Genomic DNA, 17,436 nt, shown 5'->3' on the forward strand with positions numbered 1-17,436 from the left:
ATTCCAGCATATGAATAGTGCGTGCTCAATTTATCTCTGTTATATTTAGTAGCGCTTTATGAGGTGGGAGTAGACAAAGTTGATAAGGGGAGTGCAGCTGTTTGAATCCCATTATCTAATCACCAAAAGCTGTGTGCTGAAAAAGCTCCAAGCATGGAACTGTCTGAGCTTTTCAGAAATAAATCTGAATTCTTTCAAAAGCTTTTACTTCTTTCCCAATCACTCTGACCTAGTCTTGCTTAAAAAGATACTTGAATAGAGGCTTTCATTTCAATGTCTGGGAAATCATATATATGTAAAAAGTACAGTTCTATGCTTAAGTCAAAAGTTGACCATTATGCTCAAGAGACAATGCTATTTCCAGAATTCATGGAAATAAGGATTAAAAATCCCTCAAAACTCAATGCTTTGAGCCCCCAAATTGTATCCAGAGTCACCTGGTGCAAAGTACAGTCACTGGCTGTGTTTCTGCTACAATTGAACACTTAAAGAATCTTTAAAATTACCTTCCCAAAAGCCCTCATCTGTCAGGATCCACCTGGATTCCATTACATGTTCTGATGAGTTCATGTTTTGCTGCTCAAACCCCCTGACTCTGCTCTGCTGACAGATTTATATTGGAGCCATAATCCCATTGGGAGCAGCAGAGAAAGACGGCAGGCTTCGAGCTGCGGATGAGCTGATGTGCATCGATGGAATCCCTGTGAAAGGGAAGTCACACAAACAAGTTTTGGACTTAATGACCAGTGCTGCACGGAACGGTCAGGTGCTGCTCACAGTCCGGAGGAAGATCTTCTTTGGTGGTATGTGTCTGTCTGTCCAGAGGGGGTACTGCAGGGGACACACATCTGGCTAAAGGAACACTTTTTGTAGTCAAGTCATCTAAAGCTGCTCTGAAACTTGTTGGTTACTGCACTAGAGATGAGCAGCCTGAGATTCAGGAGGGTCAGCTATAATTCTTAGTAAGTGGAAAAAAGCAGAATTCAATAAGCTGATGCTTTGGTGCTTGCTGTAAGTGCATTCGAACCAGAGATGACTCAGGGTAGGATCTTGTGATTCTGCAGTTTTAGATCAGTGTCCAGGTCAGCAGTGCACAGAGGAGCATTGTCTGTGATTCAATGATGCTGATCAAGTGAATAACAGAGCTGGGATGGGCTTCAGGAGAACTGGTAACAGTCCCATGTTCTGATTACCAACCAATACTGGGTTTCCATTGCATTACTCAACCATTCATTCTGAGTATATACAAGTAAAAGGAAAAAGTATGTTGAAGTTCAATTCTCACTGTCTTTCAAGATACCTTCTGGTAGATGAATACTTCAGGACCAAAAGTTTGTACGTTTCCTAAAAGAAGGCCTGACTTCAGTCTTAAGGCTGCCTTTTAAGAACTGTTTCCATTGTTCCAAGTAAACGGTTGCCCCTTGCTTAAGATAGTAATAGTTGTGGTTTGTAGCTGAATCTCTACCGTAGATCTTGTAGCATGCAGAAAAGCCACAGTGGGGTTTTTTTACCATAAAAAGGCATCAGGTCACTCTGACAAAGTCTGTGTACACAGAGCCAGGTCTGTTCACCTGTGTGCAACCAGTGTGCAGCAGGCTTTCCTTGCATAACTGGGCCTTTGAGTGCTTTATCCTGCATCTGATTTCGGTCTGATCCAAATTGCATTGTTCATAAACTCACCCCTTACTTTCCCAGGCAGGCAGTGTTTCCTTACACTGGCAGTGATACTGAGACATACAGTTTTGCTGTAGCTGCTTTGTAAAACAGCAGTATTGTTTTTTCCTTATTTGTTGTTTGCCTGTTACCTGAAAGGGGAAAAGCAAGCAGAGGAGGAGGAGTCGCAGCCTGTCTTCACACAAAACGGCTCTCCCCGGCTGAATCGGGTGGAGTTTGCAAACTTGCAGTCCCCAGAGGTCTACGATGTCCGTCTGCAACGGAAGGAGAATGAAGGATTTGGCTTTGTCATCCTCACCTCAAAGAACAAACCTCCTCCTGGTGGTAAGTGCAGTGTTCTGGTGGTGGTGTCACTGCGTGATGCTTGTACCAAAGCTGCTGCTGGCAGCAGCAGGTAAGATGCGATGCAGCTTCTTTATGGATTTCTCCTTTGATGTGTTGGTGTTAACTACCCAGCACTCTGCAAAGACACAGTCATTTTCCACTCACACTATTTCACAGCCCAAATAGCTGGGGCTTGGTCTGTCTTGCTTCATGTTCATGCTCTTCTTCACCCAACAGTGACATAAGTGGAGGGCAGGGGGAAAGTCTGTCACATGCAAACCAGCCCATACACAGGAATGTGAACTTGCCACAGTCCTCAGGGCAGTCCTCAGCATGTGGTGGTGATGATTCCCACACTGCTTAGGTGTTTTAATGGAAGTATAGTTTCAACCTTGGCTTTATATTGCCTAATTGGGTAGAATTTCTCATTCTGGGAGATCTGAGAAAGTAGACACTGCAGTACTTGGAAGAAAGCAATGAAGTTGTATTGTCAGACAGGTAGGGTGCTTGTCTAGAAAGAAAATCAAAACCAAAAAGGAGCATGCTCTGGTATTACAGTTCTGACATATGGACATGGCTTCAGGCATAGCTGTAAAGATAAACAACAAAATAACCAAGGTTAAAAGCAGAAAGAAAAAGAAATACTTGGAGCAGAAGTGAATGAGAGAAGCTGCTTGAAGGAAGCTGTGGAGACCAACTCAATGACTAGAAAGATCTGTGACCCCCTGCACAGGAGCAGGTCTGCTCAGTGTAATCAAGTACTCCTTGTGCTGATGACTGCTACTTATCTCCAGTGCCAGGGAGAGGCTGTTGAATAATTTTTTGCAGGAGGTGCTGAGTAGGGTCATCTTTCTGAGATTCATTCCTCTTGGCCATCACAAAATAGTTTATAGACTAGTTTGGGTTGGAAGGGACCTTCAAAGGTCATCTAGTCCAAGGCTTGCTTATCTGTGGCAGCCCTCAAAATGCAAGCCAGCTCTGTGTTCAGCCACAAATGAACTCAATTCACTGACATTAAGGTACAGATAACTCCTGAAATCCTTTCTCAGTTCCTTTAGTTCTGTAGTGTAAATCACCCTTCTGAACTCATCTGGTTCCAGACAGACATAATGATGGCTTGACAGCATGTCTCTTACTGAGCCTCAGACACTTCTGTTTTTCCACTTCATTTTACTGCACAATAAAAAACCAGCAGGAGCACAGAATAAATAACACTGTGCTGAATTCATGTGATATATATTTAACGTGTGATGCAGTCTTGGCTCAGTCAGTACCTTTTCAGGAATGTTAAACGAGCCACTCTGGAAGCACTCAGCATGGTGGGCTGGTGAAGCAGCAGTGGTCCAGGCACGGTGTGTCCTCTCTCTGAGGATCTGCTGCAAATCCCTGTTTATTTATTATTAGAACTGAAAGTAGGAGACACCTAAAACCAATTCCAGTGCTGGAAACATAAGCCCTGTGGTCCAGGCTGTTTCTAACACACAGCTGAAAAAAAAAGAGATGCTGGTGCAGCCACAGGCTGTGCTGTGCAGAACTTTCCTGTGGCACAGTTTAATATGGAGCTATTGTGTTCTTCTAAAGCCAGGATTATTTTAAAACAAGTAATCAGCAGTTGAGTCTGCAGCCCTGCAGTGCTTTACTCTTCACAGTTGGCTCTTAGCTTTATATAATAGTTAAAAACCCGGTCTATTAAGGGAAGATTAAATAACATTTAAACTTATGGTAAATGCTAGAAGGCATCAATGTCTGTTCTTTCACAGCAACTTCTGCATGTGCTAGCTCATTAAAACAATCCTTGATGGCTTTTCAGTCTTGGGTGCCTGATGATGATGTGAAAGTGTTTCAGATTTGCTGCCATGGTTTTGAAAAGCCAGCTGATAGTTCTGGCAGGTCATAATGTTCCTCACCTCTCCAATCCTGCAGAGAAAAGCATGTTTGGGAGAGCAGCAGCTACAGAAAATAGGTATCCATCAAACCTGCTTCAGGCTTTGGAGATGCAAACAGGCTTTTACATGAAGTACCAGTAAGGGTATTTGTGACACATGTGGAGGTCAGTCTGGAGAGGTCTTTGGGAATGAGTTACAAAGGAGCAGTGCAGCAGTTCCTGTGCAGAAGAGCCCTGCTGAAGGATTTGGGAAGGACAGAAGCCAATTTTGCTGTGCTTTCAGGCATACAGATGAATGAAAGGCTGCTTTAGACGCATGGGGAAGCACACTGACTGATGTGCTTTGATGTAATGTGAATCTGCTGCTGGGGCCACGTCGGCACCCAGGCAGCTCAACGAGCTGCTCTTTTGCCCCAGGCTTTGGCAGGCTTCTCCCCTCACAAAGGCATCTCGCTGGCTGCCCAGTGCCATCTGCAGCACTGATGTTTGGGTCAGTAAACTGTAAAACAAGATCTTTCCCAGAGCACCAGCACAGCTCGTGGCAGGGAGAGACGGGAGCCATGGCAGGGCTGAGGAAGAACCATGCTAGAGTGGAGCATCCCTCCCTCATTGGTGCCTTTTTAGTTCTGCTCTTCCTGCATCTGTGTTCATCTCTGGGAAGGTACAAGCAGCCTTTTTTCCTTCTAGTTCTCATAAAATTCCCCCTTTTCCCTGTTCTGCCTTTTCTGGCCCCATCACTTTGACCTTTAGAGGAGTCTCTATATGGAGAAGAGTGTCACCATGTAGTAAGGCTGTGCTCAGGGGTTGCTGTTTCCATTCACTCTACTTTCTTCATTATTTGCAGGTTTTTCTTGCACAAACAGTGCCACCTTTTAGAGCAGGGGCAGTCTCTGGGATGACTGTTGCAGTCTAGGTCTTTGTGGTGCTTGTGGTGCTTGTCTGACATAAATCACTGTGAGGGTGGTGAGGCTCTGGCATAGGTTGCCCAGAAGAGCTGTGGCTGCCCCATCCCTGGCAGTGCTCAAGGCCAGGTTGGGCGCAGGGGCTTGGAGCAAGCTGCTCCAGTGGAAGGGGTCCCTGCCTGTGGCAGGGGGCTGGAATGGGATGAGCTTTAAGGTGCCTTCCAATCCAAACCATTCTGTGATTCTGTCATTCACATGATTGAATGAATATTAATAATGAATATCAAATGAATACGTTGCTGTGCCTGTTCTTGATTTCCTAGTGATTCCTCACAAGATTGGGCGAGTTATAGACGGGAGCCCAGCTGACCAGTGTGGGAAGCTGAAAGTGGGAGACCGCATCTCAGCAGTGAACGGTCAATCCATCATCGAACTCTCACATGACAGCATAGTGCAGCTCATCAAGGATGCAGGCAACGTGGTGACTCTGACTGTTGTGGCTGAGGAAGGTAAGGAGGGTGCATGGTCCCAGCATGTTGATGGGTCCTACTACACTGCCAGAGTCTGATGTTTGTAACTTCTGAAGTTAATTTGCTTAAAGTGGAGTATTTTAAGATGCTTGGCAATTAAAGAGAGTGAAGCTCATCCAGTTGCTCTGGAAGAGCTGAAGGCAAGTGGGGCAGAGAGAGGCAGCTGCTAAGGTGGTTATACTGAAAAGTAAGATACAGCTATGAACAGCATGATGCAGAGTAAGAAATTCTCATGACTTTTCATGTGAGAGAGACAGACTGCTGCTCACATAGAAGCATGTCTTAATCAGACCTTGTATTCTGCAACCAAAGAGAAAAAGACCTTTCCTTGGGGGTGCTGCAGCAGACACAGGATGATGCCCAGAGAGAAAATCTTGCCCCCAGGTAGTGCCTGTCTCTTGCTGCTGCCAGGAGCTGTGTTCCAGATGAGGCAGGTGATCCCGGGATGCTCTGGAACATCTGGCCTAGATGCTCAGGTGCTCTAAGGCCACAGGGACACCTGCTTTCAGATCCTCTCCATTTACACACTCTGAGGTTTTCCATCCTGCTATATTAAAATACACAAGTTACCCAATGCTGTATCTCTAGGATACAAAGGAAACATCCAGTAGTCCTGTCTGCCAAAAACACCCTTTGAAAAGTGGTCACAACCCACCATGAAAACCTTGCCTTGGGGTTTTCCTGCAGAGCCTCTGGGCTTGCTAGTGGATTCTTCACATGTAAATGCTTTGTCCATCCAAGCATCAAAATGAGTTTTTGTGACTGCAGAGTCATCACAGAGTCACAGACTGGTTTGGATTTGAAGGGACCTTAAAGTTCATCCAGTTCCAACCCCCTGCCACAGGCAGGGACACCTTCGACTAAAACCAGGTTGCCCCATCCAACCTGGCCTGTATTTTTAATGGAAGTTCCCATGCAACGCTGCATTCAATATGGCATTGTTTCTACACAAACAGTTCACTATAAATATGTAAAATCCAATCATTTGAAGAGGAAAAGCTGTTTTCCAGCCCTGCTTGCCACTGCATTTTTCTGGATCACTGCTTGTGGCTTTAATTAAAATTGCTATCATTATTTTACCAGAAAGTTGGCTTTTTTCACCTTTTAAATAATAAATACCTGAAGCCAGAATGTGAATAAATCAAATAGATGATTCTCTAATTTCACATTCATGGCAAATATTTAACATGCTCTCTCAGCCTGTAATACAGAATTTCAAAGGCTTAATTTTCTGTTTTGTTAATGCTGAAGCAGAGAGACTTCAATAAATTGTTACTTTTCTATTAAGGTTTTCATTCTATCAAATCTGATTCATTCCATTTTGAAGGGACACACTTCAAAGCAGTTGCCCAGGGCCACGTTTATAATGCAACTGAAGTTGTATTGGTTGCATTAGATTAGTTTCTCTGAGGCTCTTAATCAGCTTTGTTTTGAGAACAAGCTTTCTGAAGGTAATATTTTTGTCCCTTATTAATGCATGACCTTACCTGGATGCTGTGTAAGAACTCATCCCACTTCATCAATTACAGATTTGGAGCCAAAAAGTAGAGAGAAAACAAGAACCTGAGGAGAACTAATAGGGGGGAAAAAGCCTCTCAGTAGCAGGTGATAAAACCAGACTGAAGAGACCAGACAGAAAAAACGTGTGGCATAGAGGAGGTGGAGTTGGCGTGTATCAGATGTAAAGACAGTGAAAGAGAGAGAAACAGAACCTGTTCCACCCAAATGGGGATACATCACCACTTGTAAATTCTCCTTGATTTAGCTGGAGAAATCGATTACCTCCCAGCACAACCCTGTATACAGCAGATCCTGTAGAAAGCCAGGATGATGTGAATTAGTCACGAGTCCAGGTGTTTTCCCCCTGGTTTGCAGGGAGAGAGCTGAGCTTCAGAGGTGGTTCACAAGACAACGGTGAATGCTGAGGAAGGTGCAGGAGGCAGCTCCAAAGGAAAAAGTGCCCTTTTGCTGTTTGGCACCACAAAGCATAAACCCTGATGGAGTTTACTGTTCCCCATTATCTTCAGTGCTGTCCTCTGGGATTGGCAACAATACTACCTTGTCCCCCTTCCCTCTACCTCCCAGCTTTCACAGATGCGCGATATTTCCTTTTCATACAAATAAATGAATTGCACTTGATGTGCCAGAAGACATTCTTTAGCATTTTTCACAAAAGCAGGAGCCTGTCAGCTTTTGTCGAGCATTAGCTGGAAACACGAGGGAGCAGGCTGAAGAGAGGACGGGAGGATTTGTACAAACAGATGGCATATTTCTTGCCTGTGCTTCTAAATTAAAACTCTGAGGATAAACCAGGAGTAAAAGTTGACGTTTTGTCTCTAGAGAAAAAACTCCTGAAGGCATATCATCGTAACAGCACCAAGCAGCCTGTGAAGGACCTGGGAGGTCTCACATACCTGAGAAATTCAGTCTAATAATAAGCATTATGTTTTCCTTCCGGTAAGATCATAGAATCAGAGTGGCTTCGGTTGGAAGGGACCTCAAAGCTCATCCAGTTCCAGCCCCTGCCACGGGCAGGGACCCCTTCCACTGGAGCAGCTTGCTCCAAGCCCCTGTGTCCAACCTGGCCCTGAACCCTGCCAGGGATGGGGCAACCACAGCTTCTCTGGGCACCCTGTGCCAGCGCCTCAGCACCCTCACAGGGAACAGCTTCTGCCTAAGAGCTCAGCTCAGTCTCCCCTCGGGCAGGTTCAAGCCATTCCCCTTGGCCTGTCCCTACAGGCCCTTGTCCCAAGCCCCTCTCCAGGTTTCCTGCAGCCCCTTTAGGCACTGGAGCTGCTCTCAGGTCCCCCCTTCAGGAGCCTTCTCTTGTCCAGGCTGCCCCAGCCCAGCTCTCTCAGCCTGGCTCCAGAGCAGAGCTGCTCCAGCCCTCGCAGCATCTCCATGGCCTCCTCTGCCCTCTCTCCAGCAGCTCCACGTCCCTCTTGTGCTGCTCCCCCAGAGCTGGATCAGGGCTGCAGGGGAGAGCTCCCCAGAGCCCAGCAGAGGGGCAGGATCCCCTCCCTGAGCTGCTGCTCCTGCTCTGGGGATGCCCCCAGCACATAGGGGTTTCTGGGCTCAAGTGCACACTGTGGGTCATGGGAGCTTAAAGCTTGAGCACTTTGTGTATTTTACTGGGGTTAGTTTGAGATGGATCTGACTAGCCCTAGTCCCTTCTGTCTGTATTTATGTCTGAATACAACATGGGCTTATTCATTGCCTTTTATCAACCTGCAGATGTTCTAAAACCCTTCTATTCATGTCTGCTTCAGTTAAAATGCTGTTGGTTTTCTGAAGGAAAGCCGCATAGGTAAGAATAGAATGCCCAGGAGTTTATTCCATGGAACCAGTTGGGTTCCTGGCTTATGGCTTTAGACCTCAGAAAATCCTCTTTGCCTTGCAACTACTGGGAGGTGAGCTGAGCCCAAGATGCCAGACAGTAGCAACAGCAGACACAGCCCTGATGGCCACTGTGTTCTGGTGGTGAGTTTGTTGCCTTTATATTTGTGAAGTACTGACTGTTGGTCTTGTTTGAATCTCTTAGAACACCGTGGTCCTCCCTCGGGAACAAACTCCGCCAGGCAGAGTCCAGCTCCACAGCACCGACCACTGGGATCAGCCCAGATCAACGCTTCCAGCACAGACAGGTACAGAGCTTTTGGGGTTGGCAAAAGGAACTGAGAACAGCTGGAAAAGCTTAACCAGAGGGGTTGTTAATGCAAAGGTAACATCCACATCCTTTTCCCTCTGTAGGGGAGCTACGGAAAGTGAAACTGGAAAAGAAGTTTCAAGTAGTTACAGGCTTTCCTGGCCTGAGCATAAGCACTTGACACAGCCTGATGCTGGCGTGGCTTCAGTTGTTGGTAGCCGTCATTCCCAGGTACAGGTAACTCTCCAGAGGGTGCAGATACATGCAAACTATTTGTCCATCAAGATGCTACGGTGGCATTGCCATGGAGTATTCAAATCAGAACAATAAAGCATTCCCCTGTCCGACCTTGGGTGGAGAAGTTGTAAATAAAAATGCAGTGAAGTGTTGCACAGAAAGTTTTTGCTAACACCTTAAATGCTAACACCTTAAAACCTTATTATCTCCTTAGTATAGTTGAGTATGTTTTATAATGCTAAAAGAAGCAGCAAATGCTTGCAATAGGGCCACTACAGACCCTTTGGCAGTTTCTTAAAGAAATTTCATGCATATCTAAAACTTAGACAGAAAAATGTTGTGTATGCTTAGAGTTGGGATGAAACCATTACACCCAGTCATACATGAGTGGTGGTGAATCATAGAATCATAGAATAGTTAGGGTTGGAAAGGACCTCAAGATCATCTAGTTCCAACCCCCCTGCCATGGACAGGGACGCCTCACACTAAAACAGGGACACCTCACACTAAAAGTGAAGTGGGTGTAAACCGTGGATTGCATGTTTCTCAAACTGTGTGAAGCATTTTTCCAGGAAAACAAATGTTTAAATGTGCCTATAGGTCCTCATCTGTTTTTTCTCTCTGACTTCCTGCACAGAATCCTGGCTGTTTCCCAGTGGAGTTGGAAAGGGGCCCTCGAGGGTTTGGATTCAGCCTTCGAGGAGGAAAGGAATACAACATGGGCTTATTCATCCTTCGACTCGCTGAAGATGGGCCAGCTGTCAAGGATGGGAGAGTACACGTGAGTTTGTCTTCTCTCATCAGTTTGTTGATCAAGTCGGCTTTTTGGCACATTGATTTACTCACAGTGGCAAAATTCTTATCTTTGTGCAAGGCATTCACTTTCAGATGTTGTAGTAAAAGCAAAGCATATGGATACAATGCCAAAGAACAATGGTAGGTGACAACCTGTGGCTACTGCCCAGAGCTGAATTTTCAGACTGGAGCATGAAGCTGAATCCAGGTGCCCACAAGATGCTGTTCTACGTGTGGTCCTGGTGCTTTACTGCATGTACAACCACTGGCACAAGGCTCTGCCTCCATTTGTACTGTAGTTCACAGTGCAGGGCTGGCACAGATACGTGCTGGAGCTACTGTGAGGCTTAATTGAATGTGGAATTCTAAGTATTGTTATCTCCTATTGTCCTGTTCTTTACAGTAATTTGCTTCTTCCCCCATGCTTGAGGGACTACATGAGTGTAGCATTCAGCAGTAATACTTTCTCTTGCATTCCTCCTCCAAGTGCTGTTACACTGAGCTTCAGGGCTTTGCTTTCCCAGCAGGAACAACCAAAAGGTTCCCAGCTGACTGCACACCGCTTCATGTAGACAACCTGTGCCAAGGCATCTGCTAGTGGGGACCATGATAGCAAGATATTCCTGAACATTCCAGCATGAAGCCTCCTTCCACCACTTGGCACCTCACTGGCCAGGGGATGTGTGTATGCAGGGATGTGTTCACTGCCCCAACAGGCGGCTGTGTCCCATGGGAGCATGATTCCTATGGAGGAGCAATGCCATAAGCACTGTGCTGTGTGTCCCCAGCAGCTCTAAGCACAGAGGGGATGCACTCACCCAGTGTGAGGTTATTCACACATTTCACATCATTCATATTCTCCCTTCTCAGCAGGAAAATGGTGTCATTTTCTGGCTGTACTTTAAAACTGTGAAGAGGAATTTCTCGCCCAGTTAACGGCAACTGAGCATGACAGGAGGCACGTCGTGTGGAGCGGCGTGTCCTGTCCTATCCGATGAGTAACCAGACTGTGACCTCCTTTGGCAGAGACAGTTTATTTAACAAAGCCCACTCAGTCCCTTTAAACTGCTAATTTTATACACTAGTGACATCCATTGGCCGATCCATGTATTGTAAAATAGATTTCATGACCCTTTGTGTAGAGATGCTGTTCCAACCCCTTCCCAGCAGCCTGCGAAGTTAATGTGAACAGTCGTTACCTGCCCAGTGCCTCTGTAAGTTGCTAACTGATAGAATCGTGGAGTGGTTCTGCCAGAGATGGGGCAGCCACAGCTTCTCTGGGCACCCTGTGCCAGCACCCTCACAGGGAAGAGCTTCCTTCAATGAAAGGAAAATTCAGGCATGTGGCTGTGTTGATCTCATCTTTGTAAATAACTGGAAGATGTGCTTAAGTGACCTGAGATCTGCTGGGCAGAAGACCTGTGTGAAGAGCTCTGAACCACCAGCGTGTCGTGTCACGTCATGTTGATCAGCAGCCATGGAACGGTGTTGCTATTGCTGAGTGGATTTTAGCATGAGGACAAAAATAGAAGCCTCTGCCTCTTTATTTGTTAATTTCTAAATCAAGAATCAGTTTACAGTGTCAGAGACACAAGGATTAACCTGGTTGCTCTTTTCTCCTCAGGTTGGTGACCAAATAGTTGAAATTAATGGAGAACCCACCCAAGGAATCACTCACACACGAGCCATTGAGCTGATTCAGGCTGGAGGGAATAAAGTTTTGCTGCTGCTGAGACCGGGGACTGGCTTGATCCCAGATCACGGTATGTCACCTTGGGGGCTGCTGTGTTTTGAGGGGCCAAGGCCATGGAGGCCAATCTAAGAAGGAGCCATTGGTGCTAGCTCAAGGGAAGCAGTTCTTTTTGACAGCTGTGCAGCTCTTCAGATTCATTTTCAAATATAAGGAATATTTTTGTCAAATTAACACAAGTACCTGGGAATATCACACAGTGTGAAATTACTGCGTATTTGTGACTGAACCAAGTTCTCAGCCCTGTCTAAGCTAATCAAGGTTTCCTATACAAATGTGATAATTAGCACTGATTGACTCTTCAATTAAACTCTGCTATGCTACAGTACTCAGTTCAAAATGCCTCCATTGTTAAGAGTATTACTTCTGTACAGGTTTAGTTCCCTGCTTTTAGCCTTCTAAATTATGGACTGCTTCGTTTCTCAAAGCCAAAGCTTCAGACAGCAGGGATAGAGGCAGCTTTGCTCTCAGAGTGGCTTCTGTTTGTTGAAAACGGTGACTTCTGCAACCACAGCAGGAAAGCACAACTTTGTAGGCAAAGAAAAGGGAAGGGCAGAAAATCAAACGCTCGTAGGAGATCAGTTCAGAGAACAGAACTGAGGGTTTTGAATCTGATTTAGGAAATGCTCCAAAGCTCCAAATCAGAAAGGCTTGTGGCAGTATTACAAAGCAGAGAGTGCTTTCTCTGTCGGTCCACCTTTTAGTCTTTTCACCTTGATGCTGACACCAAGGTTCTGATGATAAACTCAGCATTGCAAGGTCAGTTCTTCTGAAGAGCTTTTCAATAATAGTGCCCGAGTGTGAGTTTATATAAACCACTCGGATTGAAGTACCAAATTGCCGTGTTCAGTCATTTACAGGCTGCAGCTGGCACCTACACAAGGGGTAAAATCTGTTTAGAACTTCCTCCATTTCTTTCCTCCAGAGAGTTGGAAGGTGGCCCCTTAACATCTTATTGTTCCAACCCACGCTGCACAGTCAAGTCAGTGAATTAGCTCATGGCATGGAAGCAGCCCTTCTGTAAACCACGAGGGCTGTTTGGTGCCATCCTGCTCAACTCCTGGCTGGGTTTGTCTCTCACTGAATTACCTTGTCTTAAGGGGGAAAGTGAAATGTAGCCTTCCTTGTGCTCTGATGAGCTTCTGCTGAGGTCCTCTTGAAAAGCAGCATTTACAAGCTAGAAGAGAAAGAGACAACATGTGTAAGCACCTCCAGTGCTCTGCTTACAGCTGTGTAAGCATAGGATAATTTCAGCATTGACAAATGGTGTTTATCCTGCAGCCATGAGGGATGCTCAGTAGTGATCCAGAATCACTCCTGGCCCTCTTGCTCACAGAAATCTCCTGAGTCGGAGATAGAAACACAAAATGATAGAAGAGCTTTCATTCCTTCTTCAGCCTGGAGAAGAGAAGGCTCCAGGGAGACCTTAGGAGCAGCTCCCAGAGCCTAAAGGGGCTACAGGATACCTGGAGAGGGGCTTTGGACAAGGTCAAAGGGAATGGTTTTAACCTCCCAGGGGGGAGATAGAGATGAGTCCATCTGGTCCAGCCCTCTGTCCAAAGTAGGGCCTGAGATGAGGTTAACCAACTTAGATCAGCAGCGATGGAGAAGGGAAGGGTTTTGTTGTCTCCTGTCTCGCTGTTAATCATACATATCTGATTGAAATCTTGCTTGCTGTACTCTGTGATTTTGGTATATAGTTCTGGGCTTTTTCTCTTCCTCCTTCAGGTTTGGCTCCTTCCAGTCTGTGTCCCTACGTGAAACCTGAGCAACATTAAGGGCTTTCAGTGCTTTTCTTGGTTTTTCCTTAAAGACTTGGTAAATCTGCATGTCTTGTGTTTCATCTCTTCCTATTATTAAAATGCAAAGCTATGAATAACCTCAACTTTTCACTGTTTCAGTTTTCCTTTAGCATAACAATTTCAGTTCATTTGGTTTCCTTGCATTAAATAATGTAGGTCAGGGACTTTGCAGTTTTGCTGTGTAGGCTCTAAAGCTGTGCTGATCCAAGACTCTGTCAGTCCTGCAGAGATCACACCAGCATTCTAAGGGTTTCCTTCCAAAATCACATCCTCACGGTTGTTGTAGGTTGTGGAACAGTGTAATAGAGAAAACTGACTAAATAAGACCTTAAGAGTATGCCAGTACGTAGTCCTTTTTAATGGTCGCCTGTAACCTCCTGAAACCTCAGTAGTGTGCACGTTTCTAAAGTACTTAGAATCTTGTACTTTGTTTTTTCCAGTCATTCAATCAAATCTCTCCCTGTTCACTTCCAGGTGATTGGGATAGTTCTAATCCATCTTCATCAAATGTAATATATGAAGAACAGTCACCATTATCTTCATCTTCACATTCTGCTTCCCCATCAGAAGTGTGTTATTTACCAGTACCAGGAGAAGCTTTAACAAGAGTTCAGCTGTCTGAGAAACTGGAACAAGCAAAGAACACTGTGCCTGAAAAGATAAGCACTTTAACTGAAAACCAGTTTGAGAGGAAGCCTCAGTCTTCTCCCCAGAGAACGAAGAACAGATGGGAATGTCCCTCCAGTCCTGGCTTTGAAATCACAAAAGGTACTTTGGAAGTGAAGACGAGAAGAGACAGATCAGCAAGTCCAGAAAAGGTTGGGGCTGCTGAGAGCCACCCTCCGGCAGGATTCCACAGGAAAGGGGATCCTGAAAAATCCTATGGCGATCTCTCCCATAAACCTGAGGGTTCCAGAAAGAGTGAGAGTAAAGCCACAGAAACAGGGAAGAACAGAAAAGAGTATTCCAATGGAAATCCAGGGAGATCTGCCAGTCCCCACAAGCATCTTGGTAAGCAAGGGAGCATAGAAACGCTCAGCAGGTTACAGGAATATCAAGACAGAACAGCTGGTGGTGATAAAACAGCTGCTGAGCAATTGAAAGGTGGAAGTGGTAAAACTGGAGTCACCTGGAAAGACACAAAGCAGAAACCTTGTGGGAAGAGGGAAGGGTGGTCTCCAGAGAGACAGTTTGACAAATACCATCTTCCATTCAGTGACTCTAGGAGAAACACACCTGAGGATGAAAAAGTGAAGAAGTCAAACTCTGGAGAGCCAAGTTCCAGCAGATTCAAGGCTTCCAGCCTTTCCAATATTCCACTGCTTTCCATGGAGAAACACAGAAGGCTGGAAATACAGGAGCCTTTTACACATGGAGAGAGACACATGGAGCTGCCCGATGAAACCAAAGATGATGGAGTTTCCAAGTCTGAGAGTAGTTCTCCAGTCAAGAAAACACCAATCACTCCTGGACCTTGGAGGGTACCGAGCGCCTGTAAAGTCACCCCAGCAGCAACTGTGGCTGAAAAATGGGCCTGACACTTTTCTAGAACCTGTTTTAATCACGTTTCTAATAGCGGTCATTTAAAAGCATCGTTTCTTTGCCCAACATTGTCCTTTTTCTCCCAGAAACTGGTTAGAGGGTGGAAAGTATTTGATTTGTTCTTAAATTATCTCAGCTGCATGAAGGACCTTTTGGATTGCTTAACTGAAACTTCCTAAGCTGCTGTCCCCTTGCCCTTTTGAAGGCGGTGTTCTGCTGCTCATCGTTGCACTGCTACGGCTTTCTCTGATAGTATTGTGAGGTCCTGAACAAATTATTTAATGCCTGTATCGCAGATGTGATCATGACTCACTCCTTGTTCTTGTGCCAAGTTGCCCATTGTATCCAGTCCTTCTAATCCTTCTCCTATGTACTCCAGTCATGGAAAAGGCAAGTGTCTGAAGTGGGTGTTTGCTCCAGAGCATGCTGCATGTTTACACAAGGAAGCACCCATGTTCTTACTGGGTCAGTAAGATGATGGGTGAGTTGGTTCTGTTGATTCCAGGGCAGCAACGAGCCACTGATGCTGTTCAATTAAGAGGTTTTCTTACATTTTTATACCTACCACAAAATCCTGTAAGTAAAAACTAGATTTGACATAATCCCTGGTTTGTAAACTTGCTTGTTATGACCATAGCAAAATGGCTTTGTTTTCTTGGCTCGTCAGGATGCTTAGAACATCTGTGTGCACACAGCTGAAAATCCTGCTTTCTGTTAAGTAACAGCATCCCTTCAGGTTCACTTGTGGTACCCTCAGCGCGCTTCGTCAGCGTGAGCAGTGAGTGTGCATCTTCAGCCTCGCTGTGCTGCTGTGTCCTGAATCCCAGAATTACTTCACGTAATGCCAGTTGGGAATCAGATTTTTTCCCTTCTGTATGAAACCAGGTGACCTTTAGGACAGAACCAGCTTCTCCTGCCTGCGTGGATTGGACATCTCCCATATTTTGCTTTGAACACGTGTTCTAAGAGCACTAAATAGGTGATATATAGGGTACATGAGGCTTAATATCTATTGTTTGGGCTAGAATACCTGTTTTAAAGAGAGAAGTGATGCCACCGGATGCATCAGTCCGACAGCTGGAAGAACAGCAGGCTGCATAAATGGAAGAGGTTTTATTCATCCTGTTAGTGACGATTTCCTGATGGGTTTTTAGGGGCTGTAAAAAGTGGTAAGAGGAGCCCATTGGTGCAGTCTGGAGAAGGAGGTGTCAAAGGCCAAACTTTCTGTACTCACATCAGAATTCAGACTATTAGGACTTGCTGTTTGAATGAGTGAAGATCTCATTTGGGCTTTGAAACATGAAATGTTTCCTAAAGCGTAGCGAAGCACAGGGAATCAGTTCCAAGTGGAATCCTTCAGCAGCACAGATGCTGCTCAAACAAAGACTTTGGAAATGAAGCCGGCTTTAGAGCCGAGCTGAACTGTGCTCTGCTGCTGGACCTCGGGTGATCCATTGAGAGTTGCTGTGTAGCATAATACATACAAATACCCCCCGTTGGGGAGTATGACTGTGAAGATATTTAATACTTTGAAGTAGCCTGTGTAGATATTAACCATGTATTCTTATCCAGAGATTCTGTTCTACGTGGAGTTGTATGCACTTGCCCTGACCACCGAGCACAGTCACACATTCAGACATTGAATACCAAGGTGACTTAACACCACCGAAACCCTCTCCCTGTCATAACCACCTCTTTTTTCTGTTACTGTGACCTGATTTAGTGTCCTCCTTGTGTGTGATTTCTCTTTCCATAGAACTTGTATCCGTTCCGACTGTATCCGATGACTTAGCGACGTGGCCTTGGAATGCTAAGCAATGTATGGATGTACTGGGTGTAAATGTTTATATATTGTACAGCACCTTTATACATACTTCTGAGGTTCTGCCTAGAGAGAGACCTGTAAATCGCTCATTATTTTTTATATAGATATTAAAAAGAAACTCCAGTTCCTGGCCTGTTGGATCTGCACTGTATAAAATAAGAGTCCTGGTTGACTTTCAGTGGTGTGATAACCTTAAACCAGCTGCATCCCTGACCCAGGTCTTACCTACAACCACCGTGCTCTTCCAGCAAACAAATGCAGTTTATTCTTGGAAGTTTCCCTGCCTCCCTGTTCAAATACCAGAGGTATTACAAACCCGATCACGTCGTAGAGAGACGGTTGTTACTGCTGAAATCCTTGTACTGTAGGTTTATTTGTACATTTTGATATATAAAATTGTCATCTCCTTTTACCTCTTAGCAACTTCTCCTTGTACAGAAAATAGCTGTAAGCAACTTGACGTACCACCAGAACTTCTTCTGCCATCTCCCCCCTTCTGTGAAAGAATGAAGCTATGAAAAGTT

The 17,436-nt window shown here is 45.3% G+C and overlaps 1 protein-coding gene across 5 annotated transcripts in view; it reads left to right on the top strand.

Annotated features, from left to right (window-relative positions):
- Window positions 1–17,436, top strand: part of MAGI3 (membrane associated guanylate kinase, WW and PDZ domain containing 3) — a 75,690-nt gene extending 58,254 nt beyond the window's left edge. For 2 of the 5 annotated variants that reach the window (XM_065698336.1, XM_065698338.1), the window contains 8 exons: window positions 611–803; window positions 1,813–1,998; window positions 5,109–5,294; window positions 8,857–8,959; window positions 9,066–9,198; window positions 9,836–9,979; window positions 11,618–11,756; window positions 14,020–17,436. In XM_065698336.1, the coding sequence (XP_065554408.1) occupies window positions 611–803; window positions 1,813–1,998; window positions 5,109–5,294; window positions 8,857–8,959; window positions 9,066–9,198; window positions 9,836–9,979; window positions 11,618–11,756; window positions 14,020–15,083 (2,148 nt within the window). In that variant the 3' untranslated portion in view covers window positions 15,084–17,436. Of the gene's footprint in view, window positions 1–610; window positions 804–1,812; window positions 1,999–5,108; window positions 5,295–8,856; window positions 8,960–9,065; window positions 9,199–9,835; window positions 9,980–11,617; window positions 11,757–13,471; window positions 13,562–14,019 lie in introns of all 5 variants that reach the window. The other 3 variants (XM_065698339.1, XM_065698340.1, XM_065698337.1) reach the window with 3 other exon arrangements.

Source organism: Lathamus discolor, chromosome 19, assembly GCF_037157495.1.
Source record: "Lathamus discolor isolate bLatDis1 chromosome 19, bLatDis1.hap1, whole genome shotgun sequence".
NCBI classification, from domain to species: Eukaryota; Metazoa; Chordata; class Aves; order Psittaciformes; family Psittacidae; genus Lathamus; species Lathamus discolor.